This window comes from Microcebus murinus, chromosome 18, assembly GCF_040939455.1.
Source record: "Microcebus murinus isolate Inina chromosome 18, M.murinus_Inina_mat1.0, whole genome shotgun sequence".
Classification (NCBI taxonomy): Eukaryota; Metazoa; Chordata; class Mammalia; order Primates; family Cheirogaleidae; genus Microcebus; species Microcebus murinus.
The window spans coordinates 40,930,884-40,958,471 of record NC_134121.1 but is presented as its reverse complement, the minus strand read 5'-3'; the positions used below and the strand labels follow the sequence as shown (position 1 = coordinate 40,958,471).

The following is a 27,588-nucleotide window of genomic DNA, read 5'->3' as shown; positions in this document are numbered from 1 at the left end:
TGCTGGTTCTGTCTTTCAGCATTGGGAAGTTCTTCCTTCTCTCTAACTTCAGTCCTTGCTGCTGTCCTGCTGCACTTATTTCCTCTTTATTCTTTCTTGGGAATTTGGGGGACCTGTCTCCTGCACTCCTTACTGTAGGACTGTGCGGTGCTTGGGGAGGAGGATGGGGGGAGGGGCTGGGAGTCTCTGCCTGGTCAGGTGTGCCAAGAGGGCCCTCTGCTATGCGGGGGGACAGCCCCCTGTGCACACACACTCTCACCTCCCTTGTCTGGCTCTCCCTGGCCCACGGTAGGCTCCATGCTGGCCACCACCCGATTTCAGGCCTGGCTGGGGGCCTGCTGGTGCTTTGGTTTCCTGGCAGGGGGAGCAGACAGGCATCAGATGGGGGCACAGTGCTGTCTGCTGGGCAAGGGACGGGCACAGAGCAGCCCATAGAGCTGTCTGGGATGAGCAGTGTGGGCGGGGTGCCTCCTGGCTGGCTGTGCCCTCGGCACTGTGGCCCCCTAACCCCGCACCTGCCCCTTGCTGGCTCTGGGAGCCAATCCTGAGAGGGCCCTGTGGGCAAGGCCTCCCCTGGCCTTGTGGGCCTGCCTGACCCTCTGCATCCTACGGCACCGTCAGGCAGTGGAGCCGGCCGAGCGTCAGGTCACCCTCTCTGCCTTCCCAGTCTACACCTCTCGCTCCCAGGTAAGCAGGTGGCAAGGCTGGGCGGCTCGCCAGGGGAGGGGATGGTTGGAGTCTCTGCTGCCCCCCCACGCATCTCCCCATGGCTCCTTTTAGTGGAAAGAGCACTGGACTTGGAGTCAGACCATCTGGGTTCAAATCCTGGCTCTGCCACTAAGTAACTATGGGTGAGTGGCCTTGGGTGAATCACGAAACCTCCCTCACCCTTGGCTTCCTCCGCTGTGGAGTGGCATGATGGGAGCAATAGCCATGTCAAGGGTCACAGTAGACATTAAAGGTGAGGACAGATGTGACAGCACCTGACACATGACTGGCGCTCAGAATTAGACCAGGATTCCCTCAACTGGGGCACGGTACTTGGGGCGTCTCTCTGTGCCCCCACTTAGGCCAGGCCCAGGGTCGCTGGCACAGAAGCAGGTGCCCGAGGGCGCGTTGCCCGGGCATGTGCAGCGGAGGACCCTGGCAAAGGCTGAGCCCCGCCCCTTCTGTGGCGAAGCCCCTGGGGACAGCTCACGAAGTAGCAGGGGTCCAGGAGTCTCTGGCTTGAGATGAGGGCGATGGCCTCCTCCTCCGGGGACAGAGGCTGGCAGGTGGTCTCTGCCCGCGCAGGGCTGGCGGCCTGGGTCACTCATTTTAGCACGACAGCTGATATTTACAGAGCGTTCACGATGTGCCCACGTGAGCTTGCTTACTTCACCAACCCCACGGTGGCGCGTCCCCTTGCACCAATGGGCAAACTCATGGGAGTAACCACGAGACCTGCTCCCAGAGTGTGACACGGCGACACCAAATAAACATGTGTCTGTGCTTCCACGTAAACTGGCATCTTTACTAGAACGTAGGAAGCCGTGGGGGATGGTGGAAGTGACCCGGGTTCTACTCCCAGTTTTGCCTCTAACTTACTGGGTAACGTCAGTCAGGGCCCTCCCTGCCTCAGTTTTCCCATCTGTGAAAGGAAGGGATGAGCTCACCTAACTCTAACCCCCATCCCAGCTCAGTGTGGTTTGCAGGGATCACACTCTTCTTCATCTTCCTTCTCCCCTCAGGCCGCCCCCGGTCCCGGGGCCTTCTGCGTCCCTCGGATCATCCTGACAGAGTGTGCTCCCAACTCCCCCTCCCTTCCAGAGGCCAGGCTTGAGGAGCCGGGTCCCAGGACAGCTCCCACCCCGAGACCCAGGACCCTGGCTGGCAGCGGGAGGGGCTGGGATGGCCCACACACCCTGTGGGGGGGAGCAGCTGAGCCTCCCTGGCAGAGGAGCAGCGTGACACCTGAGAAGGCAGGGACAGCTCTCAAGAAACTGGATGTAGAAGGCTACGGCCCAGAGGATGGAGGAGCCGGGGTACTCTGTTCCTGGGGAGCAGCCCCAGATGGGACCCAGAAGCCTTCACCTGCTGAGACCCACCCAGAGGAGACTGCCAAGGACTCTGGACACAATGCCCAGACCTGCAGCCAGGAGCACCGGGGCCAGCCTGCCACCAGCGCAGGCCGAACAGTGCAGGGCACCACCACCCAGGGGATGGACAGCCTGGAGGAGACGCTCCGGGAGCTGGAAGCCACCATCAGCGAGATGGGCACAGCCACCACTGCAGGGTCCCCAGGCTGTCCCCTATCCCTGCCCCCCAGCCCCCAGGTGGCTGCCTTCTCCCCCACTTCACACTCCTGTCTCTGCCTCTTCAGGGCTGGAGGGAGTGGGGGGCTGCAGGAGCCACACCAGCCCCCTCCTCCCACTGGCCTTCTCTCAGCTCCTGCTCCCCTCCCGGGACCCTTGTGCCAAGCAGGGGTTTGCAGGCAGAGCCCCGGGGCGGCTGGGAAGCTGGCCTACCCAGGGGTTGGCCCCCCAACCTTGGCAAGAACCAGGTCCTCTCCCCTTCTGCTCTGTATCTGTAAGCCAGCAAATAAAGTTCTGTCCCCTCCCCCCATGCTCCCCTCCCCCTCCTGTCTCTGACTCTCTCTGTCTCTGTCATGTCTCTGCTCGCGCCTCTGGATGCCCAGCGCCCCTCTGCGCAGGTCTCACACCTGGGGGGTTCGAGGGGCCAGGCTTGCCTGTCTCTGGGGAGACCCCACCCCAGCCTCCCATCAGGAGGCAGATGCGGCCTGGGGCTGCCAATCCCCAGTGTCTGCCATTGCAGAGAAGCCCCCAGCCCCAAACTTAGGCATGCGCCCCAGGTCCACGGCAGTGCCCCTTGCCGGAGCGGAGCGGGGTGGTGCTGGGGACCCTCACTTTGGAAGTGGCCCCCCGGAGGGCACCAGATGCCCCTGAGCTGCTCAAGGAAGCCACCAAAGCTCTCGGGAGCTCTTGGGCAACTGGCTGGCCGCCCTACTCCTTTCCTGCGGGGAGGCCTTAAACCCTGCTCAGCTCGGTGGGGGCCTGGGATGTGGAGCCAGAGAGGCGTCTCCAGGTTTCAAATGGCCAGCAAAGGAGGTCCCAGCCCCAGAGACCCCACCCAGTGTGTGCCTAGGGTTTCTGTGTGACTCCACACAGGACCCTCCAACACCAGCCCTGTTCATCTTCTTGCAGAGTGGCAGTGGTGGCGTGCCACCCATGAAGGTGGTGACTCCGGGGGCCTCTCGGCTGAAGGCGGCCCAGGGCCAGGCAGGCAGCCCTGACAAAAGCAAGCACGGCAAGCAGAGGGCCGAGTACATGCGGATCCAGGCCCAGCAGCAGGTGAGGGCGGGGGTGGGGGGTGGCCCCACCGGGCCCCTAGGTGTTGTGCGCTGAGCTCCTGCTGTGTACTGGGCATCTCCTGCCACTAGTCCCAGGACCATGCACCCGCCAGCTGCTCAGAGAGACCCTGCCAGGACCACCCCACCCATCCTTGAACCTTAGTTCCCCTCCTCCCCCTAATCCCAGCGCTTTGCATGTGGTTTAGGGCATGCACGCTCAGCAAGGGCCCTTCTCTCAGGAGCCCCTTGCTGAGAGGCAGGGAAGACCCTGTCCCCAGCTGCACTTCACTGGCCCCTGGGGGAGGGGGCCAGAGAGCAGATTCCTGACTCTACCAGCCCCCTGTCTGGGTCCCTTCTAAGGCCCAGCCTGCTCTGGGGCGTAGAAGGGGGAATTTTGTGTTCTTCCTCTTCCTGCCATTTCCTTCCTCTCTTTTCTTTCCTTCTCCCTCTTCTCAGGGACCCCCCCACTCTTTGGGGTCCCCACTCTAATCTCAGCCTCCCTCTTAGCTCTTGGGCCAGCCCCTGGCTGAGGGAGAAAGGAGTTTTGCATCTGCTTTTAAGCTTTGCGTTGGGGTTTCAGTGGGCTCACCTCTGACCTTCGCAAGGTGCGTGGGGTGAGGACAGCAGGAGGTACTAAAGCCCCCAGGAGGGGCAGGGGTGTGTTAGGAGTTGCAGGGGCACTACAAGCTCTTTCAGATTTATTAGTGGGCCTGGGGGCAGCATATAGAGTAGACAGACCTCACCCGTGGGAGATGCTGCCCCGGCTGTGGCCTGCCCACGTGGCCTGTCGGTGGGTGCAGGGCGGTCCCCGGGCCTAGCTGTGAGAGAGACACCTGGGGGTGCTCATTTGGTTCAGTACACCAGGCCCAGCCTGGGTGTGAGGGTGGTGGCTCCCACTTAAGAAGGTTCTAGGCTCAGAGGCAAGAGGCTAGAGATGGATGAGTTCAGTCACCTCCTGGACAGACAAGGGGACAGCTCAGAGAAGGAAAGGGGCTTCCCAAAGGTGCATAGGAAGGTAGCCTCAGCAGCTCCCCACCTCCCTCCTCGTGGTCCCCAGACACCCTGTGAGTGCCACCTTCAGCCCTTCTTCCTGCCACCCCCATGGCTGAGTCCCCTTATCCTGTCCAGGCTGGTGCCTCCTTGGTGCCCAGAAGAGCAGCTGGAATTTAAAGGGTGTTGGCTTGTGCCAGGCACGGGTGCGATCTCATCTCACACTCACCACTCTAGTCAGCAGGGGGTGGGTCCTTATTGTCCCTGTGTGATAGGTGGGGAGACTGAGGCTTTACCCAAGGCCACACAGATGGCAAGTGGGGACCGGGCTTCGGTCCACACTACCTCCCCTCCCCCACCCACCGGTGCTGCAGCCTCCCCAGCAGGCCCCTCCCGAGGCTGTAGTTACTCTCCTGGGGGGGTCCCCCCCAACCCCTGGCTCCCCAAACCAGCCCAAGGGCCTCACCCCTCCATGCTTGTTCCTCATCCTGCCCTGCCCTCTCTCCATCTCCCACGGGCCTCGTGAGGTCTCTAGTGGCCTCCAGACGGGCTCTTCCCCTCCATCCCTGCCTCCCTGCAGCATGTGCCGTGTAGACCCCCCATGCCCGTGGGGCTGTGCAGAACCCCCAGTCCCACATCCTCTGCGGCCCTCCTGGCTGCTCTGCCCACCTCTTCCCTTCTCCGCGCCTGGCTCCTCACACATCCCCTCCCCTCCTTGGGCATCACCCAGTCTCTGTCCCCGCCCAGGTCTGTTCTGAGCTCTGGTCGCCCACGTGTGCCTCCCCCGGCTGTCCCCAGGCGCCTTGCACACGTGCGTCCAGACACAGTGCGCCCTCACCCCCCGGCCGGTGGCTGCCCCAACTGCTGTCCCCTGGGGAAGGGTCACCCCCTCCCCAGTAGCTCCTCCCCACCCCTCGCCTCCTGGGCAGATGCGGCTGTGCTCTCTCCCGACCTGCCACATGCGGCCACTGGCCTAGCTACACCCCTCACTCCCACTGCTCCAGTAGCCTGTCTTAAAAATATTCCTTCTTCCTGGTAAAGTATGCATGTTCCTTGTGGAAATTTTTTAAAGTATAGTATAAAGAAGCAGGGGACCCATCTATGTCTCACTACATGGTTTTCTGTGGTCTCCCTGGGACTTCTGTCACCTCTAACCTGTTTTCCATGACCTGCAGGGTGGGGAGGGAACTTTGTACAATCCAGATTTGATTCTCTCTCTCTCCCTCTCTCACACACACACACAAACACACACACACACACACACGCACGCACGCACGCACACTAGCCAGCTTAAACCCCATCTCCGGCTGATAAGCCTGAATCCCTTCTGGTGCTGCCTGGGGCCCTTCAGCTCAGGATCCCCTTCCCACCAACCTCCCCTCCCTGTCCAGCACCCCCTCCCCCTCCAGCCCTCTTCCCTCTCCAGCTGCCCCCTCCCCCCAGCCCATGCCCCCCCTGTGCTCCAGCTGCCTGAGTCACCTGGGCGGACACGCTCCGTCCAGCTTAGCCTGTGGCCTTGGTCAAAGTCCTCTGTCTTCTCAGGCTCTTTCCTCATCTGTACAATGGGGACAGGGACAAAAATACTCAGCAGGTTTCTGGGATCATATAATGCCAGATGTAGGAGAGAGCTTTGGACACCACACGCTGCTCTGCAAAGGGAAGGGGTCTGGAGATGGCCTTGGTGGGACTGTGCATTATCAGGACAAGGCTGGTGCCTGAGGCCTCTCCCTCTTCAAGTGATTCCAACACTCCTTGACAAGGATGAGATGGAGGGTGGCTTAGTCCCTTTACGTAGCTGTATAGGAGTGCCTGAGGCTGGCGCGGTGGTACACACCTATAATCCTAGCACTCTGGGAGGCCAAGGCTGGAGGATTGCCTGAGGTCAGGAATTCAAGACCAGCCTGAACAAGAGCAAGACCCCCATCTCTACTAAAAATAGAAAGAAATTATCTGGACAACTAAAAATATACAGAAACAATTAGCCAGGCGTGGTGGCGCATGCCTGTAGTCCCAGCTACTTGGGAGGCTGAGGCAGGAGGATCGCTTGAGCCCAGGAGTTTGAGGTTGCTGTGAGCTAGGCTGATGCCATGGCACTCTGGCCTGGGCAACAGAGTGAGACTCTGTCTCAAAACAGCAACAACAACAAAAGAGGTTTATTTGGCTTACAGTTCTGCAGGCTGCATAAGAAGTGTGGAGCCAGCCTCTGCTGGCCAGGGCTTCAGGGAGCTTCCAGTTGTGGCAGAAAGCAAAGGGGAGTAGGCGTGTCACAGGGCCAGAGAGGGAGCAAGAGAGAGAGGAGAGAGAGCAGGGCTTTTTCTAACAGAATGGTGGTGTTTGGCCCTGGTGAGGGAGCCCCCTTCCCTCCCCAACACCTCCCACCAGCCCCCATCTCCAACACTGCGGATCAAATTTGAACATGAGATTTGGGGAGACAAATATCCAAACTACAGCAGAGGGGAATAGAAGTGCCAGGATCAGACCCAGAAATTGGGGGAAGAAAGTTCCAAGAACAGAGCCCGACACTACAGAGAAGTCAGAGGGAATGACCGAGAGAAAGCCCTTGATTGTTGTGCTTGAGAGACAAGGGGGTGGGAGCCAGACTCCAGCGGGATGAGGATGTCAGCTTGGTGTAGACGTGAAGCCATGGACACCCCCTCTCTGTGGCCTCGCTAGGGGAAGAGCCGGGGCACAGTGTCTAGCGTGCCCCGGAGAGCGGCAGCAGCAGGAGCTTTAGCTGTGGAGGGCACAGCTCCTGCCTGCGACACGGTTCCCAGAGGGAGGGGGTAGGGAAGAAACTTCACCCCCCCCTTTCTCTCTGTCCACCCTGCCATGACACCCCCATTGCCAAACCCAGCCAGAGGCCAGTCGGCAAAGGGATGGCAGGGTCCACTCCCAGGGCACAGAGCAGGGCAGAAACTGATTCTAGGGGAAGGGGAGGCAGATTCGAAACAGCCAGCACTCCAGATTCGAAACAGCCAGCCAGGTTCATGTGTCTTGTTCAATCCTAACAACTTGGTACTTTAAAACTCATCTGTGTTGTCACGGCTGCAGCCCCACAGCACCTAGAACAGTGCTTGGCATAGACAGGCGCTCAGTAAATATTTGTTGGGTGGGTGAATGATCTAATGAGTTTGCCGCCAGTCAGGTGCAATCCAGATGGAAATAGACGCAGCAAACCTGAGAGGTTGACACAATAATCACAGTGACAGCCGCCACTCTGTCCTCTTGCTGTGTCAGGCACTGGGCCTTGTGCCCTGTTTGCATCATCTCTTGTGGGCCTGCCCTGCAGATGGGACTTGAAGGCCAGAGAGACATCTGCCTAGGGTCACATGGTTAAAAAGTGGCAGGACTGGGACTTAAACCCAGATCTGCCTAATGCAAATTCTGCTGTCTTCATGCTGGATTCTGTTGCTTTGCCGGGAGCATAGCCTGAGCGCAGCCTTGGTGAGATCACCCTCAGAGTGGGAACACTAGAAGGCAATAGCTTTAAAAAAAAGAAGAATGTTGATTAGAGTAATAGAGGAGTGGCGCTGGGCCTCACAGGTGTCACTTAGAATGGGTTTAGCTGGGAGGGCAGGAACCCCAATTCAAAATGGCTTAAACAATAAGGAAAGGTGTCGTCTAACCAAGCAAGAAGTCTGGAAGGAGGGAGGTTGCAGAGTTGGGGAATTCAGCAACCCATGGACATCAGGACCCAGGTTCCTTGTGCATTTAGGCCCTATTGTCATCCTGCCACCCTCCCTCTCGTGGCTGACTTCATGCCAGGGGTCTTGGGCACACAACTCTTTTAGAACTAGGAGAATCTTTCCAGAAGGCCCCAACAGGCCTCCCCCATCTCTGCATTGCCTATTCCTGGATCAGTTTTTGGGAGGAGAAAGGAATTGCCCTCGCTGCTGTGCATTTATCATGATCCCCGCCACCACCGCCCACCCTGTGCTGGGGAAAAGCCCAGCTTCTCCTGACAGTCCAGTTCCTGAACCAGGCAGGATTTAGTCAGCAAAAGCAGGGCCGGGGAGGGCGTGGCACTGGGAAAGGCCCTGGAGGAGGCAGGCGACAGGAGGACCCACACCTGTGTGGTGACGTATGTGTTGGAGCGGAACATGGGGGACGGGGCAGTGTGCTTGGTGCAGGGAGCAGGTGGCAGACTCTGATCCCCAGGCAGGAGGCAGGTGTGCAGGGTTCAGGGCCTGGGTGACGGACCTACGTCTCCCCCCCCAAAGCTGAACGTCTGTGAGGTTTCCCCTTTGCCACAAAAGTGAGTGAGTCCTGCTTCTCTGGACATAATTGGGACCAATGTGGGAGGACTGGTAGGGGAAATGGAAGTGAAAAGAACCTTGAGAGACAGCAGCTGTGTCACACGAGAGCCTCGCAGGAGGGGGTCTCTGGGCACTGCTGGTGGTGCCTCTCAGCTTGGGGAGAATGGGTTTTGAGTGGTGCAGTGGTCAGCGTCTCCCGGGAGGGAAGGGGGCCTGAGAGGACTTTGTAACACAAATGCTTGCAGAGAGACCATGCGTGGTCCCCACGAAGAAGCCAGGGCAGAGGTCAGGCATTCCCATAAACTGATAGAGCCGGGTGGCAGAAGCCTGGCACTGGCTGTGGGAGGGAGAAGGGGCGCCTTGCCTGGGTGAGGACATGTTGCCACGTGAATACGGCGTCACGTGGAGGCGCCAGCCGGAAGGTAGGTGTTCCAAAGACCAAGGCTTGGAATAGACTGAGGCTGGTTCGGAACAAAGAGGACAGGCAGGAGGGAGTGGACACCATGCTTGGGGACGTGGTGAGATGTTAAGAGACACCAGAGAGAGTTCACTGTGCTCCCCTCCCACCTGGCTTTGGGGGAAAGAATTTAAATGAGAAAGACTAGTGTGGGGTAGGAGTGGGACTGAGCCCAAGGAAAGCCAGGAGTATAAGAGAGCCCTTGGTTGCCTTTAAGTGAGTTTGCCTCTGGGCCCAGGTCCCGGGTGCCCCCTGAGGGCAGGGCCCACGCCTGACACAGGCACAGGACTTCAGACCCCAGCGATCCCATGGCTGCAGCTCTAGATACCCTTTTAGTAATAGATGGACGTGCAGCCTTGGGAAGAAGAGAGGGAATAGAGGACCCAAATGGGGACCACTTGTTTGGATTTCCATAAAGGGGAGCTGCAAACAGCAGTGTGGTACGCAAAACCTGGGTGGATCACTGAGCAGACCACCTGCACCGTGGAAGAAGAAATGAGGACCACCAAGGGGGTGGGTTCAGGAGCAGGGTGGGCTTGCCCCAGGGCAGGTGATAAGGTAGGACCGTGGGAAATGGGCGACCCTGTGCTGACGTGGTGATGTGCCACAGACACTGTGTCCAGCTTTAGCCTTCGGGTCTTTTTTAGCAAGGCCATTCAGTTCTCACACTAGTAGCTAAGCAAGGCCAGAGGGGACAGTGAATACAATTGCGGGAGAAAACCTGGTCTGTGTCCCACTAGCCCAGTGGATTTGTAAACGTGCAGCACAACCACCTGGGGCGCCTGCTTAAAATGCACCTTCCTGGGCCTGCACAGGGGCCCAGGAATCTGCATTTTCAGTGCATGTCACATGCTGTCTCCCTCCCCCCACAAGTGATGCAGATAGCTCCCCACTTTGGAGACCACAGCTCCGGAGGCATAGAGACACAGGGAGTCTGTTGGAGGTGGGGAGGAGGGTGAGGGGCTGGTTCTGACTGTCAGAGCTGACCAGTGAGTGCAGGACACGTCATGAGGCAGTGGCCTCCCCATTCCCTACTCAGAGCTGGAGGGAGACTTGCAGGGGTGCTGTGGGGCTTCCTATGCAGGGGTGCAAGGCTAGGTGCAGTGAGCGCCTTCTTCCCACAGTCCCAGACTGGGGTTCCTTGAAGTGCTCGCCAGGGAGGACAAGCTCCTTTCTCTGTTGCCACGGCACTGAGGCCAGAAAGAACTGTGCTGTTGACCAATTGGGCTAAGACCCGCCCATGCACCCCTGCCTCGGCTAACCTTTCACTTCTTCTTCCTTCCCTCCCCTCCTCCCCCTGCCCTGCTTCCCCACCTGCCTGTCCTGGGCATGGTCTCTCCTGTGCTGCTCTGGTCTCTCTTCCACCTTCTCTCTCTCCCATCAGTGACTGTGGGCCTGCCCCCCACTCCGGTTTCCCAGGCCCTCCCCACACCCCCTTTCTGCCCCCGCTGCACCCCCCAGCCTGTTCAGAGGACCGCTCTCTGCAGATGCCCCTCTGGTTCTTCCTTTTGCAGTTAATTTTCTCTTGGATTTGTAGAGGTTTTCCATTTTTAAAATGTCAGCTGGGGGCCAGCACGAAGGCGCTCCCTTCCTCTCTCTGACCCCTGACCCCTGTTTTTGTTCCAGGCCACTAAACCATCTAAAGAGATGAGCGGGTCAAATGAGACCTCGAGCCCTGTCTCAGAAAAGCCCTCGGCTTCCAGAACCTCTATCCCTGTATTGACTTCCTTTGGGGCAAGGAATTCTTCCATCTCCTTCTAGAAGGCCCCTCACGTCTCCACCCCTGCCTGTCCCTGACCCTTGCCATTTCTCTCTCTTCCTTCATCTCCACCCACCCCCACCCTGGTCGCCAGACCCCTTGCGGGGTTTGCCCTTCAGAGGAGGGGGTGGCCCTCAGCTCCCCACACCCATCTTCTGTTGGTGTTTTTGGTTTTTTAAATGATTCACTTTTAATTATCTTTTTTTAAACAGTAAAACTAAAAACCAAACACACCACCTCCCCCTGGTCTCCTGTTCCCAGAGGGCCTCTGGGGGCCACTTCCTGTCACTCTGTCCCTTTTCTCTTTCACCACTCTTCCTCCCAAGTCCATCCTGAAGTCCCCGCACCTTCCCTCCCCCCCCCCACTTCCCAAGAATACTCCAAACAAACTCTGAGCCACGGAGACTTGGAGCAGCGAGAAACCTTCCCCCTCCCTCGGTACCTCCTGGAGGAACGCCTGGACATTGGACCAGCCCCAGCATCAGGCCTGGGGACGCGACGCTGGGAGACGGGGCCTGGAGACACCCCGCTCCCTGTCCAACCTCGCACAAGACTGACCTCTGCTGCTGCTCTGATCCTTCCACTCACCCCAGTGGGCCTGGAGTCTAGATGGACGGGCTGGACACGGAGGCAGGGGCTAGGAGGCCTCGGGGTGGGGTGAGGCTGGGAGTCTGTGTCCCTGGGGAGCAGCTGGCCTCTGTCCTGTGGGGAGCGGGTGGAGGCCCTTTGGACTGTTGGCTGTGGGGGTGGGTTGTGCAGATGGCCTGACACCGGGGCCTGACACTGGGGACACTGCCTAGGGAGAGGGCAGCCCTGGGAGGGGCATTTGGTACTTTTAGTTTCCTAATTTAGCACTTTAAATGACATTAACTTATTTAATGGGGGTGGGGTGGGCAAGAATGAAGGGCCCAGAAATGAGATTTTGAGGCCTGGAGGCGGTGGGGAAGGGTCCTGGTTGCGAGGGCAGGGGAGAGCAGGGAGGGTTGGGAGGGGCGGGGCAGGCAGCTCCAGCCCACAGGTGGGGTGACTTGACCTTCAACCATCTTCTTTGTGACTTGAGGGTTTCCAGGGAAGGGGTGAGGTGAGATGTGGTTTTAAATGGGGATCTGGTGACCCTGGCGAGATGTCTGAAGGTCCCCAAGGCCTGGCCCACCAGTCTGTGGCCCGTGGATGCCCTGCTTCGCCTGCAGAGGCTGCTGGAAGTCGTGGTCCTGGGGATGGGGAGAGGGAGACCAATTTTGGTTGTTACTCCTGGCCCCCCAAGAGGGCACAGGGAGGGGTCAGAGGGAGATGGTGAGAGGGGGGAGGAGGAGGAGGATGGAGTGGGGGTCCCCAGGCAGAGGGTCCCCATTTGGAGCACAAAGTGGCGTAAGCACAGGGGAGGGGAACTGGAATCAGCCTCCTCAGCAAGCACAGCAAGAAGCCATTGCAGGAGGACAGCGCCCCCAAGATACGGGGGGGCGGGGAGGGACAGCCAGGGGGCTGCTGAAGGCTTGGGAGGGAGGGAAACTGGGCTGTGTTTCTTCATTTCTTTTGTTTTTGCTTCTGTTGGTTCATCCTTGTTTTCTAGCTTTGGATCATTTTTGTACCAAGGCAAGCAAGCCTTTTTGAAAAATAACAAAAGAAGAGGAAAAAAAAAATCCCTCCAGAAAAAAAAAAAAGAAACCCTGGAAAATAGGAAACAACAAAAAAAGGACCTCATAAATGATGCAATTACTTTTAATTGCAGGCAACTCTTTACATTTAAGTGAAGTGTCTTAACATTTTATATTGTTTTAAAAATATATTTACATATTATATATATATAATATACGTAATATAAATATATATAAATATTTAAAAAAGAAAAAAAAAAAAGAAAACCACGGCACTCTCTCCCTTGCCGCTGTCCGGCGGGGGAGGGGCTGGGGTGGGCGCATCGGCCTGGCTCATGTGGTCCAGTGAAGGTTCGGTTGATCTGGCTGTACAGAGACCCCTGACTTGGGAGGGGAGGGGGGAGTGGTGCCCCCTCCTCCCTCCACTCCATTCCTCTTCGCTTGCTACCCTTCACTCGCCCCCACCTCTACCCTCGGCCCTGTGACCAGAACGTGTGCCCCACGTCATTGTCCTGAGTTGAATGTCCCTTTGTGGGGGGAGGAGGGTAGGGGCAGTGTCCACCCTGGAAGGGGCAGATGGAGGGAGCCATGTGCCCCGCCCCCCGCTCAAGTAGAGCCCAGTGGGATTTGCATCATTCTTTCGCTTTGGTTCCTGCACATGTGTGGGATGGGAGGCATCTGCGTGAACTGTGTGCAGCCTGCGTGTGTGTGCGTGTGTGTGTGTGCGCGCAGGCACAAGCCCACCCAGCCGTGTGTGCAGATGCATGGGACGCACGTCCGCAGGCACGGCCTGTCATGTGTGGGGAGGCCTGTGCATGTAGCTGTATGTAACCTGTTTGGGCATTGGCACGTGCCCACCTGCATGTTAGCGTGAGAGGAGCTTTGCGTGAGAACACGTGTGGTGTGTGTGCAGACATGCCTAGGCGCGAGAGACTTGTCAGTGTGGGGGCCATGTGTCTGTGGACAGAGGTGTGAACATGGAAGTGCGTGTGACCTGTGTCTGCGGTGGGTGTGTGCGCATGCCCAGGTGTGTGCTGGTGCAGACTCAGGTGTGTGGGCGTGTGTGTGTGTGCGTGTGCACGCGTGTGTGTGTCCCATCATCCCTGCACCACTCGCTCCGGCTCCCTTCCTGAGCCCCGTCCCCACTGGCCGTCTCACAGCCGCCGCACGCCGGTGCCCCCAGCTGCATGCGCCTCGCTGCTGTCCATCAGTGTGTGCTTGATCAGGAGCAAACTAAGACGTCTGGGGGACCCCTGTACCCGGTCCCCCTGGCCCCCGCCCACTGTGCTGTGTTACTCGCATGGGGGGTTTCTCTCCCGCCCCTTCACAATATGCTGTTTCCCCAGGAGCCTCAGGCCCGAGGCTCTGAGTGGGGTCCCCGGTGGGCCCCGGCTCCACACCCACCCCGTCCACCCCGTAGGGCCCGTGTTGGTGTAGCAGTGACGGCTTCTGTGGATATTCTGTGACCTTTGTCGGTGTAACTTGACAATTTCTAAATGGAAAAGGGTTGCTGTGTTTTCTCTGTCTCTCTTTTTTAATGTCCTTTTTTTCCTCCCACCTCCCTGCTCTCTCCTTTTGGTTTTTCTAGCCAAGTGTTTGGGGCTTTAATAAAACTTGTTTCTTTTTCCTGGATCACCTTCCCATGGGCTGCTGTCTCCTTATTTCTCAGCTTCACCCTCGAGGGCCTGGAAGGCACGGGGATGGATGGGGCTGACCCTGCAGCAGGCAGGGCACAAAGGGGTGGGGGTAGAACAGGGCCCCTGGTGCTGGCGCTACCCCTGAGCACCCATGGGAACCAACACCACTGAAGAGGAGCACCACGGACTCTCGAGGAGCCAGCTCTCAGCTTGGCACTCTAAGATATGCCCCATCTAATCCTCACAACCACCTGTGAGGTAGCCACGGGCACTACCTACACCAGCAAGTGACAAAGAGGCTCAGAGACATTGGGCATCTTGCCCAGAGTCATACCACTAATAAGTTGCAGACAAACTAGTAAGTTTGAATCCAGCTCTGCCTAACCCCAAAGTCAATGCTTTCCCCCCAAAACTAAGTAGAGGCTGATTACCTCCAGCAGTCCCCAGTGATGGGTCCCAGCCTCCTGCCCTTTGGGTGGGCTAACCCTCTGTGGTGTCCACCCATCCCTTCCAGAGCAGCAGCCTGCAAACTTGTGTAATTAACTGTATGAAATACATTTCACACCTCAAAGCTTTGGGCACTGACACACACCTGTAGTGAAATGGCACTTACTACATACAATGCACCATTGAGTACACACATCCTGAGTGGGTTTTTCAAGTTTTCCTGGAATTCTGAAGGCTATGCCACTGTTCCAGAATGTTCTAAGGGTCCTTGAGGCTGCCCTTTCAGTTGCTCTTCTGCTTGGCTGAGACCTGGGGTGTTACTGAATCTCTTCTACCTCCTGCAACATCATCACTTGTATCCCATAAGGTAATGACAGTGTCCTGGAGCCCGGGTTGCACCTTCTTTCGGGTCCCCCCTTCCTGTTTGATCTCTGAGTGGCTTAAGCAGTCCCTGAGCTCACAGGATGACTGAGCTATCCACAGGGCGGGGGCTTCAGCCGGTGGCCTCATGCCCCTTATCTGACAACAGGCTCCCTGGGAGCTCACCAATGCTGACTGATGGGTGCCACTCAAGATGACACCTGGTAGGAGGTCCCACACCCTACCATGGTCATCATCCCAGAAATCTTCACTCCAGACTCAAGACTCTAGGCTCTAGTTCGGGGCTACAGTCACAGTTCCCCTACATGCCCTCACCAGAATGGCAGGGAAAACTCTATTTCTTTTACTCTGACTCTAATAGATTTGGAGGTTCCCCAAAGAAATATTTCCTATAAATAATATCAAACCCCACCTGACAGAGTGAGTTTTAGAGTACAGAGTTTGCTGTCTGTTTTTACAGCTTTATTGAGATATATTTCACATCACCATAAAATCCACCCATTTAAAGTCTATATGGACATTTCACACAAATGGAATCACACAGCATGGAGTCTTTTGTGACTGGTTTCTTTCTAGCATAATGTTTTCAAAGTTCATCTATGTTATGGCATATAGCAGTACTTCATTCCTTTTGTTTGTTTGGTTTTATTTTTTTCTTTCAGAGCCAGGGTCTTGCTCTGTCACCCAGGCTGGAATGCAGTGGCTGGTCATAACTCACTGTAACCTTGAATTCCGGAGCTCGAGTGATTCTCCTGCCTCAGCTTTCCAAGTAGATGAAACTACAGGCGTGCACCAACATGTCCAGCTAATTTTTAATTTTTTTTATTTGTACACATGGCGGGGGGGGGGTCTTGCTATGTTTTCCAGGCTAGTCTTGAACTGCTGGCCTCAAGCAATCCCACTGCCTTGGCCTCCCAGAGTGCTGGGATTATAGGCGTGAGCCACCGTGCCTGGGCTTCATTCCGTTTTAATGCTGAATAATTTTTCATTGTATGGATCTACTACATTTTACTTATCCACCCATCATTTGATGGACATTTAGGTAATTAATACCTGAACATTCATGTGCAAGTTTTTTGTGTGGACATATGTTTCAATTCTTTCTCTTGGTTATATACCAATGGGTAGGATTGCTGGGTGTATGGTAGCCCTAGGTTTAACATTTTGAGAAACTGCCAAACTTTTCCAAAGTGGCTGTCCCATTTTTTATTCCCACCATCCATGTTCCAGGGTTCTAATTTCTCCACGTGCTTGTTACTGTCTTTTTTTGCTTCCACCATCCTAATGTATGTGAAGAGGGAGTTCATTGTGGTTTTGATTTGCATTCCCCTGTTGGCTAATGATGCTGAACATCTTTTTATGTGTTTATTGGTCATTTGCATATCTTCTTTGGAGAGAAATGTCTATTCAAATCCTTTGACCATTTTTAAATTGGTTCATTTGTCTTTTTATTGTTGAGATTTAAGAGTTCTTTATATATTCCAGATATAAGTCCCTTGTCAGAGACAGGATTTGCAAATATTTTAAATATTTTGTCCCATTATTTTTATTTATTTGTTTGTTTGTTTGTTTTTTGAGACAGTCTTGCTCTGTCGCCCAGGCTATAGTGCAGTGGTGTCATCATAGCTCACTGCAACCTCGAACTCCTGGCCCCAAGTGATCCTCCCGCCTTGGCCTCCCAAAGTGTTAGGATTACAGGCATGAGCCACCACATGAGGCCAGTCTTTTCACTTTCTCAATGTTGTCCTTTGACACACACAGTTTTTAATTTTGATGGAGCCCAATCTCCAATTTTTTTCTTTTATTGCTTGTGATTTTGGTGTCATAACCAAGAAACCATTATCTAACCTAAGGTCACCAAGATTTATTCCTGTGTTTTCTTCTAGAAGTTGTTTGGTTTTCTTCATACCTGTTAGCAAGGAGGGAGTTTTCTTCTAGAATTTTTAATTTAGTTCTAACATTTAGATTTTGGATCCATTTTGATTTAATTTTTGTGTATGGCATGAGAGAGGTGTCCAAATGTATTCCTTTTGCAGATGGCTGCCCAATTGTCCCAGGACCATTTGTTGATAAGGCTATTCTTTGCCCATTGAATCATCTTAGTACCCTTATTGGAAATCAGTTTTACACTAAATGGAAGGATTTATTTCAGGACTACTAATATGATTCCACTGATCTACATATCTTGATTACTCTAGCTTTGTAGTAAGTTTTTTTTTTTTTTTTTTGAGACAGAGTCTCGCTTTGTTGCCTAGGCTAGAGTGAGTGCCGTGGCGTCAGCCTAGCTCACAGCAACCTCAAACTCCTGGGCTCAAGCGATCCTTCTGTCTCAGCCTCCCAAGTAGCTGGGACTACAGACATGAGCCACCATGCCCGGCTAAGTTTTTCTATATATATTAGTTGGCCAATTAATTTCTTTCTATTTATAGTAGAGACGGGGTCTCGCTCTTGCTCAGGCTGGTTTCGAACTCCTGACCTCGAGCAATCCGCCCGCCTCGGCCTCCCAGAGAGCTAGGATTACAGGCGTGAGCCACCGCGCCCGGCCTGTAGTAAGTTTTGAAATTAGGAAGTCTAAGTCCTCCAACTTTTTTTCCCCCCAAGATATTTTGGCTATTCTGGGTCCCTTGCATTTCCATAGGAATTTGAGGATCAGCTTGCCAATTTCTGCAGGAAAAAAAAAAGGGGGAATTTTAATTGGGATTGATTTGAATCTGTAGATCAATTTAAGGCACATTGCCATTTTAACAACGTTAAGTCTTTTAAAACGTACAATATCTTTTCACTTGTTTAGATCCGCTTTAATTTCTTTCAACAATGTTTTATCATTATCCGTGTACAAGTTTTGCATTTATTTCTAGGTATTTTATTCTTTCTGATGCCATTATAAATAGAATTGTCTTCTTAATTTTATTTTTGGATTATTCACTGCTTATAGAAATCAAATTGATTGTGTGTGGAGGGAGGGGCCCTTAAGGATTTTCTTTTTTCAAAAAAGATCTTCCAAAATTATTCTGATTTACTTTTGCCACTGTGCCTGGCATATTCTGAATTTATTATTCACCTCAGTTTCTATTCTAATCTATACTTATGAGTATCCTTAATTTTAAATAAGTGTCTAAATTTTTTTATTGAGGTGAAATTCAGACAACATACAATTAACCATTTGAAAGTGCACAGTTCAATGGTATTTGTATTCACAATGTTGCGCAGCTACCAGTTCTGTCTAGTTTCAAAGCTTTTTCATTACACCACTTAAAAAAATCTCCATTAAGCAATTACTCCTCATTACCCACCTCCCTTCATCCCTTGGTAACCTCTGTTCTGTCTTTACGGTTTTGCCTACTCTGGATATATTTATTATACAAAAGGAATCATATGATGGGTGACGTTTTGTGTCTGGCTTCTTTCACTTCGCATCATATTTCCAGGTTAACCCAAATGGTAATAAATATCAGTACAGTGTTCCTTTTTGTGGCTAAATAATAGTCTGTTGTATGTAAATTGCAGTGATTTGTTTATCCATTCATCCATTTATGGACATTCAGGCTGTCTCCACCTTTTGGCTATTATAAACAGTGCTGCTATAAACATTCATGTACAAGTTTCTGCGTGAACATATGTTTTCCTTTCTCTTGGGTGTATACTTAGGAGTAGAATTTGTGGATCATATGGTAATGCTGTTTAGCTTTTGGAGGAGACATCAAACTCTTTTCCTCAGTGGCTGTGCCATTTTTCACCCCCGCCAGCAATGTGTGAGTGTTCCTATTTCTCCACATCCTCATCAACACTTGTTTTCCATTTTCTTGATTTAAGCCATCTAGTGGGTGTGAGGTGGTATCTCCTGTGGTTTTGGGTTGCCCTTGCTTAACGACCAATGATGTTGAACATCATTTTCATGTGCTTGTTAGCCATTTGTATATCTTCTTTGGAGAAATATCTATTCAAATCTTTTGTCTATTTAAAGAGTTTTTTTCTTTTTTTAAAGACAGAGTCTGACTATGTTGCCCAAGGCTGGGCTTTTCTTTGTTGAAAGTTTTAACATTACTAATTAAATCTTTTTCTGGCTGGGTGTGGTGGCTCACACCTGTAATCCTAGCACTTTGGGAGGCCAAGGTGGGAGGATTGCTTAAGGCCAGAAGTTCAAGAGATCTCGTCTCTACAAAAAATAGAAAAATTAACTGAGCATGGTGGCACATGCCTGTAGTCCCTGCTACGTGGGAGGCTGAGGCAGGAAGATCACTTGAGTCCAGGAATTTGAGGTTGCTGTGAGCTATGATGACACCATTGTAACTCTAGCCAGGGTGACAGAGCTACACCCTATCTCAAAAAATAAACAAAAAACTTATTCCCGTGTTCAGATTATCTATGAGTTTTCTTTCTTGAGTCAGTTTTGGCAATTTGTGTCTTTCTAAGAAAGATTAAGAATTTGTCCATTTCATCTAATTACCTAAATGCTGGCATGTAATTGTTCATAGCATTCCCTTATTATCCTCTTTATTTTTATAAGATTAGTAATGATGTCCCCTTTTCATACTTGATTTAGTTATTTGAGTCTTCTCTCATTTTTTCTTGCTCAATCTAGGTAAATACTTGCCAATTTGTTGATCTATTCCAAGAACCAACTTTTGGTTTTACTGATGTTTTCTATTTTCTATTTTATTTATTTTTACTCATTTTTATTATTTCCTTCCTTTCACTTGCTTTTGGTTTAGTTTGCTCTTCTTTTTCTAGTTTCTTAAGGTGGTTATTGATTAGAAATCTTTCTTCTTTTTCAATATGGACATTTACAGCTGTAAATTTCCTTCTATGTATTGCTTTTGCTATGTCCCCATAAGTTTTGTCATGTCATGTTTTAGTTTTCATTTATCCCAAGGTAATTTCTAATTTTCATGTGATTTCTTATTTGGCCCATTGGTTATTTCAGAGTGTGTGTTGAAATTTCTACATATTTGTGAATTTCCCAAAATTTCTTCTGTTGTTAATTTCTCACTTAATTCCATTGTGGTTGGAGAACAGACTTTGTACAATTTCAATCCTTTTAAATTTATTGAGGCTCGTTTTTGTTTTATGGCCTAGCATATGGTCTATCTTGGAGAATGTCCCATGTGCACTTGAGAAGGATGTGTATTCTGCCATTAGTGAGTGGAGTGTTCTCTCGGTATCTGTTAGAGCTTGTTGGTTTATAATGTTCAAGTTTTCTACTTCCTGCTGATCTGCTGCCTAGTGGTTCTACCCATTATTAAAAGTGGGATATTGAAGTTTCCAATTATTACATTGAATTGTCTCGTTTCCCTTCCATTCTGTTAGGTTTTTTGCCTTATATATTTTGAGCTCTGCTACTAGAAGTATATATGTTTACAATCATTTTATCTTCCTGATATATTGGCTCTTTTATCACTATGAAATGTCCTTCTAACTCTAGTAACAATTTTGTCTTAAAGTCTATTTTGCTTCACCCTAGCTCTCTTTTAGTAACTGTTCACATGGTTTCTTTTTCCATCCTTCTGCTTTCAACTCCTGTTCTTTGAATCAGCTTCTAGTTGGATCATTTCTTAAAATCCATTCTGCCAATTTCTGCCTTTTGATTGGGGTGTTGAATCCATTTATGTTCAATGTAATTATTGATAAATTAGGCTTTATGTTTGCTATTTTGCTATTTTTTCATATATCTTATGTCTTTTTTGTTCCTTGATTCCTGCCTTTTTGTGCGTAAAATAGATATATCCTTTTTTCTTTTTTTCTTTTTTTTTTTTTTGAGACAGAGTCTCACTTTGTTGCCCAGGCTAGAGTGAGTGCCATGGTGTCAGCCTCGCTCACAGCAACCTCAATCTCCTGGGCTCAAGTGATCCTCCTGCCTCAGCCTCCCAACTAGCTGGGACTATTGGCATGTGCCACCATGCCTGGCTAATTTTTTGTATATATATTTTTAGTTGGTCAATTAATTTCTTTCTATTTTTAGTAGAGATGGGGTCTCGCTCAGCGTTGTTTCGAACTCCTGACCTTGAGCAATCTGCCCGCCTCGGCCTCCCAGAGTGCTAGGATTACAGGTGTGAGCCACCACACCCGGCCTCCTTTTTTCTAATGTATCTTTTAAATTCACTTTTTGAATCATTTACAATACTTTTTTCAGTTATTTTCTTAGTGGTTGCCCCCAGGGATTACAATTAGCATTATAACTTAAAACAATCTAGTTTGCATTAATACTAACCAAATTTTAATAGTGTATAAAAACTTTGCTCCAATATAGCTCCATACCCTCCCCACTCCTTGTCATACAAATTACACCTTTGTATGTCAATGCAGTTTTGTAATTTATGCAGTCGTCTTCAGAGACAGAATTAAAGACAAAAAAGAAAAGAACTGCAACAAAAATGTTTATCTTGTCTTTCATACTGCCTATGTAGTCACCGTTCCTGGCATTCTTTATTTATTCATGTGCATTCAAGTTCCCATCTTGTGTACTTTCATTTCAACTTGAAGGCTTCCTTTAGTATTTTGTATGGCATATCTACTAGTGATTAATTCTCTCAGTTTTTACTTATCTAGAGATGTCTTCATGTCTCCTTTTTAAAATTTTCTCTGATCCTACAAATTTGGGAAATCCTTTATTTTTGAAGGAGAGCACAGGGTTTTGATCCATTCTTACCCAAAGCCTACTACAGTTTAGAGACAGTGGCCCAATGCGCAGGTCACCCCATCCCTGTGTCCTTTCTCTGGAATTAGACTTATCCTGGCTCCACCACTTACTAGCTATGTGACCTTGGGCAAGTTATGTCGCGACTCTGTGCCGCAGTTTTGTCACATATAAAGTGGGGATAATGGTGCTGTGGTCAAAACTGTTGGAAGATTGATTTACAACATGGAAAGCCCTGGAAGCAGGTGCTAAGGCTACAATAACACTAGCTATAAGCTCATTTGCCCAACAAAAAACCACCCAGGATGGGGGCAGGGATGGGATTCAGTGAGCAACTGAGCTCTCCCTAGCTCCAGAGCACCTCCGAGATTCTCCTCGATGAATGTCACCTGCTCTTCCTACAGATGGACACTAGGCTGACTGGCTGCAGCTTATAAGCTGGCTGGGGCAACTAACTACAGGCCACAGGATAGAAAGAAGTGCACCCTTGTTGCAAGCTTACACATGTAAGACATGGGGCAAAACCTATACTGTCCTTTGCAATATTATCTGGGTCTGGAGTGCCTGTGACACCAGCCCAAGCCTCCTATGTGCTGGCAGCACTGCTGGAGCCATTCTGAAGGTCCAGGCAGGCCTGAGAAGAAGGGGCCTGTGCACCTGTCTGGGCTCTGCAGGACAACAGAGCACAGGTGCCTGGAAACCTCCTGTAGCAATGAGAGCCACCCGCCCTTCCAACTTGCATCTGTCCCCATGTCAGTGTTCATACCAGCCTCCAAGGATGCTCACAAAAAGTAACCACGAGGAAGAGGGTTGCCTCCACCCTGCCACCCTCCTTCTGTGGACCAGATACCAGGTGCGTCCACTGTCTGCCAGCCCCGCTCTGGCCCTCTGCTCCCTCCAAAACAAGTGAGACGGCTGACTCGTGCCTCAAGGAAGGCCATTTATTTCCAAGATATAGACTGTACTTTTAAGACAGGACTTTTCAGAAGCAGGAAATTTTAGTTGTCGCCAGAGAGGTGTGTCAAGGACACAGTGAAAGGAACCATGCGGACGTGGGGTGGGAGGCTTTATCCAACACTGTTACAACACTTTTGTAAATGAGCAAAACATCTTTAAAAATCCTTATAAATTCTTTATAATATGTTACACATTTAGAGACAATATTTACAATAAAAGGATCGGGAGGAAGGAGAAAGAAGTGGACTTTACAGGACTGACAGATGTGTGGCGGGGTCCACAGCTCCACCTGGGCTTCCCTGGGAGGAGTGAGGGTGTAGGGGCGCCTGGTGATCTGAGGTCTATTTACAAAGTGTGGGGAGAAGAGGGGGCTGGGTCCCACCTATCCTGCAGGAACAGCCCAGCTCAGGCCCTAAAAATTAGTGTGTGTGAAACGAGACACCAGGGGTGTTTTTGACTGTCCCCCAGCCAAGGGACAGCACTTGGGGGTGTGATTTAGAGGTTGGCAGAAGGATGGGGGGGTAGAGTAACCCTGGTGAGGGTTTCAGTCCTGCCTCCTTGGAGGGGTCCCAACCCCCTTCTCTGCCTCTGACAAGGCCGGGCAGGATCCCTGCGTGCACCTAAGGCTGGGAGCTCAGGAGGGGGAGAGAGGGGGCAGGGGTGTCGAAGTTGCTACTGGAACACCTTTAGACAGTGACTACACACACTCACACACAGAAGTCCCCCTCCCCCATGGACACCATCCCCCTGCACCTCCTCTCCCCAGACACACACACCCCCCTCCCTTAGGAGCTAGTGGGGTCGGGGAGGAGAGGAAAGCAAAAAGCCAGCATCACCCAGTATCTTCAGTCTGAAACTTGGGGGTTCCCTAGCCACACCCATGGTCCACAAGGGTACTTAAGTCCAGCCACAGGAGGCCCAGAGGGCCCGGTCAGGGCATATGTAGGGACACAGACCCCAGCAGCCCACCCCTCTCCTCTCCCTGGCATTCCCTCGGGAACCGTCCACTCTCCGGCCGCGCCCACCAACTCAGCACACAGCCCCCCTCCCTCACCCCATGCACCCAGGAGCAACAGAAGAGGGGTACGGGTCAGAGGAGACGCCCATTTCCCAAGGGGCTCTAGGGAGGGGTGTCACAGACACTGGTGGAGGCGGGAGGTGGCGGAGCGGCGCAGAGGCTGGCTTTGCAGGGCCCCGGGGTCCCCGGGCGCGGGCGGCAGCGAGGTCGCGGACGACGGGGCCCGCGCCTTGGTGGACTCCAAGCTGCTGAGGCCAGAGTCCTTGTTGTCGCTGTGTGCCCGCGGGCTCGCGGGCTCCGGGGAGCCGCCCCCGCCCAGCTCCTTCCACTCGTTGAAGTTGAGGTCGGTCAGCGGGCTCTGCACCACCACCGTGTGGCGGCGCCAGCTGCTCCGGCGCCGCCGCGTCTCGGGCGACAGCGGCCGCCGCAGCCGCACGGCCAGCATGTCGTCGGCGGTGCCGCGGAGGCGCAGCCGCAGGGCCTCGATGCGCGAGGGCCGCGAGCCCAGCGCCGCCGCCGCCGCCGGGGGGCGCAGCGACTCCTGGCTGCTGGACGAGGCCGAGCCCGGCAGCTCCGCGGCGCGGGGAGCCCCCCGGCCCGCACCCGCGCCCTCGCCGTCCGGGCGGCTCCGGGACAGGCGGCGCCGCGCCAGGGTGTCGCAGGGAATGAGGTGGTGCGAGCTGAAGGAGGGCCGGCGAGTCAGGCGTCCGCCCGGCCCCGCGCCCGCCGCGCCGCCCTCCGTGTCCGTCTCCACGTGGCTCAGCTCGCTGCGCTCGTCGTCCGCCTCGTCCCCCGCGCCCGCCCGCCGGCCGCCGGCGCCCGAGCACACGCTGCGGTCCATGGTGGAGAGCGTGGAGTAGCCCGACACGATGGAGCGCGTGTCCGCGGCCGGCCGCTCCTCCGGCGCCGCCGGGGGGCTGAGGCGCCCGGGGGCCTCGGGGACAGCGGCGCCCGGCAGCTGCCCCTCCGGCCGCCCCTGGGCCTCCGGCGCCGACACCCCCGTCCCCGGCTTGTGCGCCTCCTGCTCCGAGTCGTCGTCGGTGCTGCTGCCCAGCCCCCGCGCGTCCCGCCGCTTCTTCCGCTTGCGGTTGACGGCCGAGATGAAGGAGATCGCCAGCATCTCCCGGGCGTACGGCTCCTTCTTGGGCGCCCACGAGCCCTGTGCGGGAGACAGGTCGGGATGCGGGAGGCGCCCAGACTCGCGCCAGTGTCGCGCTCTCCCCGCCACTTTCCCACCCGCACACCCCCCACCGCCACTGCACCCTACCGCGACACGTCCAGACCAGGCCCAACACCGACACTGGCATCATAAAACGTGCCTCCTCCACACTGAGCCAGCTGGAGTGTCACCCAGCTGGGGCAGAGACTACCCCAGCCAAGCTCCGTCCTGAAGCCTGCTCCAGCCCTCTCTGCCCCTGATCCAGGCTCCCAGCTCTTTCCTGTTGGGCTGGTTGGTCTGCCCGCCGCCCCATTTCCATTCCGTCTTCCATACCCAGCGCTGGATAAATCCTTTTAGACACAGCTCTGGTAATAATAGTCTCTCAACAAGGAGTAACACTTGCCAGTTTGAACCCCTTTCACATACACTGTCGTGGGTTGTAATCCCGAGCCTCCGTGGACCAGGCCCCAGAGCCCTGGCAGGGACCTTTCTCGCTTCTCGCTCTCTGCCCACGCCCAGCTGGGAAACCTGCTTCCCACCTACTCAGTGAGTACCTGCCTCTCCAGGGCAACTCGCCCAAGTTCATTTCCTCCCTGTCCCTTGGCAGCCCACCAGCGCGGCCCAGCCAATCCCCGACCCCAGGTCAATTTGGCTGCTAGCCCTGCTGTTGAAAATGGCTGGAAAATCTGGTACACAGCCTGGACAACATAGCAGACCCCATCTCTGCAAAAAACTTAAAAATTAGCCAGCGTGGTGGCTACGTGGGAGGCTGAGGCAGGAGGATTGCTAGTGCCCGGGAATTTGAGGTTGTAGTGAGCTATGATGACGACACTGCACTCCAAGCCTTGGCAACAACAGAGCAAAACCCTGTCTCAAAAAACCCAACCAAACAAAAAAACCAAAAGATCCTGTACAATCTGATGGCAACTTCCTGCTGCTTTTCTCACCAGAACCAGCTCTCACCGCTAAACCCATGGCTGTTTTTGGTCTTGGCTCTCCGCTCTCCCAGCGGAACCTACACTGCATGACATGGCCTCCTGGAGCCTGGCTTTCACCCCCCCCCTTTCTGGCCTCTCCTCTGCCTCTTGGGAGGCTCTTTTTCCCCTTCTTCCCCTTGAAGAATCAGTGTCCTCAGGACTCTGTTCTTAGCCCCTTCTCTTTTCCATTCACGTTCTCTGGAGAATACCATCCCAGACGGCACTGCTACTACCTAGACCTCCTTGTCCAACACCCAACTCTCTTTGGGGTGCCAGAACTCTTCTTCAATTGCAAATCCATCTCTACCTGGGAGTCTGCAGGCACCTAAAACTTACCTATGTGGAGCCACATTATCCTACCTACCCCTGCTCCAAACTGCCTCCTTGAGAGGTAGGTCTGGGACTTATTTGCTTCTCCGTGGCACAGAGCAGGTGCTCAATAAATGTTAAACAAAGGAACAAATGGGAGAATGGAGTCCTCCAATAGAAGAAGTTTTGTATAAGCAGATACTTGGACTGGTCCCCTTCCTGGGCTGGAATGACCTGCCAAGGTCACACTACCCTTTGACCCTTCCTCATAGGCCACCTCCTGTTTCAGCCATGGTGTAATAATGAACGGAGACACAGAGATGCCTCTTGCAGCCACTGTCCTCTCTCACACATGAATTAGTTCTAAGAAGGCCAGAGCATGGCAGGAATCCAGGATTCGTAGACAGGTGGCTCCTGGGTCATGGCTGCCCACAGTGCACAACTCCAGAAGGCGCCCCCTGAAGTTGTGCAATGTGGCAGCACGGCTAGAATCAGCCCGAGGCATACGGTGGCCAGTACTGCTTTCTTTCCTGGCTAGTGCTCTCTGAGTGACTTGAGAGGCCACTAGGATCATCTGATCAAACTACTCTCTCACCCCAGCTGGTTCCAGAAGCAATGAGGTCAGAATGATCTCTCCCAGGGAATGTGGAGGCAGCAGATTCACATAAAGACCAATGAGTCAATGCAGGAGAGGCTACAGGAAACCAGGGGGCAAGAGGAGCAATGGGTGAAACTGACAAGGAGCTGGGTTTGGGTCACTATAATGAACTTTCTCTCTGCCATAGCGATCTCATGACGGAGTGAGCTCCCTGCCTCCAGAGGTGTGCTGGCAGAGGTTCCATGGAGAGGTCACAGGGGACCCCTGCATCAGACTAAAGCAGCCTTTTTTCTTTTGTCCAGTGTGTTCATCTGACACATCCTGAGTGCCTGCTGGGTGTCAGGCACATGCATTTGGAGTGTGCTCACTGCAACCTGGCCAACGCTTAGAGATAAAAATGAGCCCAGCTCAACCAGCCAATGATTAGCTGGCTTCACCCACTGCCGTGGACTGAACTCTGTCCCCCCAAAACTCACATGTTGCAGCCCTAACCCTGAATGAGATGGTATTTGGAGATGGAGCCTCTGGGAGATAATTAGGTTTAGATGAGGTTATGAGGGTGGGGCCCTCATGATGGGATTGGTGCCCTTTTAGGAAGAAGCACTAGAGAGCTTGCACTGTCATGCTCACTCTCATACTCTCTTTCTCTGCCTCATAAGGATACAGTGAGAAGGTGGCCATCTAAAAGCAGGAAGGAAACCCTCACCAGAAATTGACAAATGAATTTCTGTTGTTTAAGGCACCTATCTATGGTATTTTGTTACAACAGTACAGATTCATACACCCATCTTGGTGCTCAAGCTCTAATTTAACAGTTGGGCAGGGTTCCCCCAGGGCAGCCCTCATCTTGTAGTGGGTTCTGTCCCAGAGGGCAAGCTCTGGGGCACTCGACTTGCTGGCTGTGAGACCAAGGCAAGTTCTAGAAGTTCTTCCAGCCTCTGTTTCCTCAACTGCAAAATAAGGACAATGCTATCTCTAACTCACAGGGCATTAGTGAAGATTAATAATTCTGAACACAGAAACATAGCAAATGCTCAATAAATGGTAGAGATTAATATTATTGGG

At 53.0% G+C, this 27,588-nt stretch overlaps 3 protein-coding genes across 16 annotated transcripts in view; 2 read left to right on the top strand and 1 right to left on the bottom strand.

Annotated features, from left to right (window-relative positions):
- LOC105872139 (SRC kinase signaling inhibitor 1) overlaps window positions 1–14,045 on the top strand; it is a 68,119-nt gene extending 54,074 nt beyond the window's left edge. For 6 of the 10 annotated variants that reach the window (XM_075994530.1, XM_075994529.1, XM_075994532.1 and 3 more), the window contains 2 exons: window positions 3,204–3,350; window positions 10,679–11,716. In XM_075994530.1, the coding sequence (XP_075850645.1) occupies window positions 3,204–3,350; window positions 10,679–10,813 (282 nt within the window). In that variant the 3' untranslated portion in view covers window positions 10,814–11,716. Of the gene's footprint in view, window positions 1–3,203; window positions 3,351–10,678 lie in introns of all 10 variants that reach the window. The other 4 variants (XM_012765955.3, XM_075994534.1, XM_075994535.1 and 1 more) reach the window with 2 other exon arrangements.
- On the top strand, window positions 164–3,179 carry LOC142861886 (uncharacterized). Its single transcript, XM_075993978.1, is given in 4 exon segments — window positions 164–193; window positions 293–589; window positions 592–687; window positions 1,731–3,179. Coding segments are annotated over 4 exon segments (1,323 nt in total). The 3' UTR covers window positions 2,631–3,179.
- An 8,390-nt stretch (window positions 14,046–22,435) lies between the features above and the next one.
- ARHGAP23 (Rho GTPase activating protein 23) overlaps window positions 22,436–27,588 on the bottom strand; it is a 71,211-nt gene continuing 66,058 nt past the window's right edge. For all 5 annotated transcript variants that reach the window (XM_020280935.2, XM_075994522.1, XM_075994523.1 and 2 more), the window contains one exon: window positions 22,436–24,639. In XM_020280935.2, coding sequence (XP_020136524.2) covers window positions 23,596–24,639 — 1,044 coding nt within the window. In that variant the 3' untranslated portion in view covers window positions 22,436–23,595. The remainder of the gene's footprint in view (window positions 24,640–27,588) is intronic.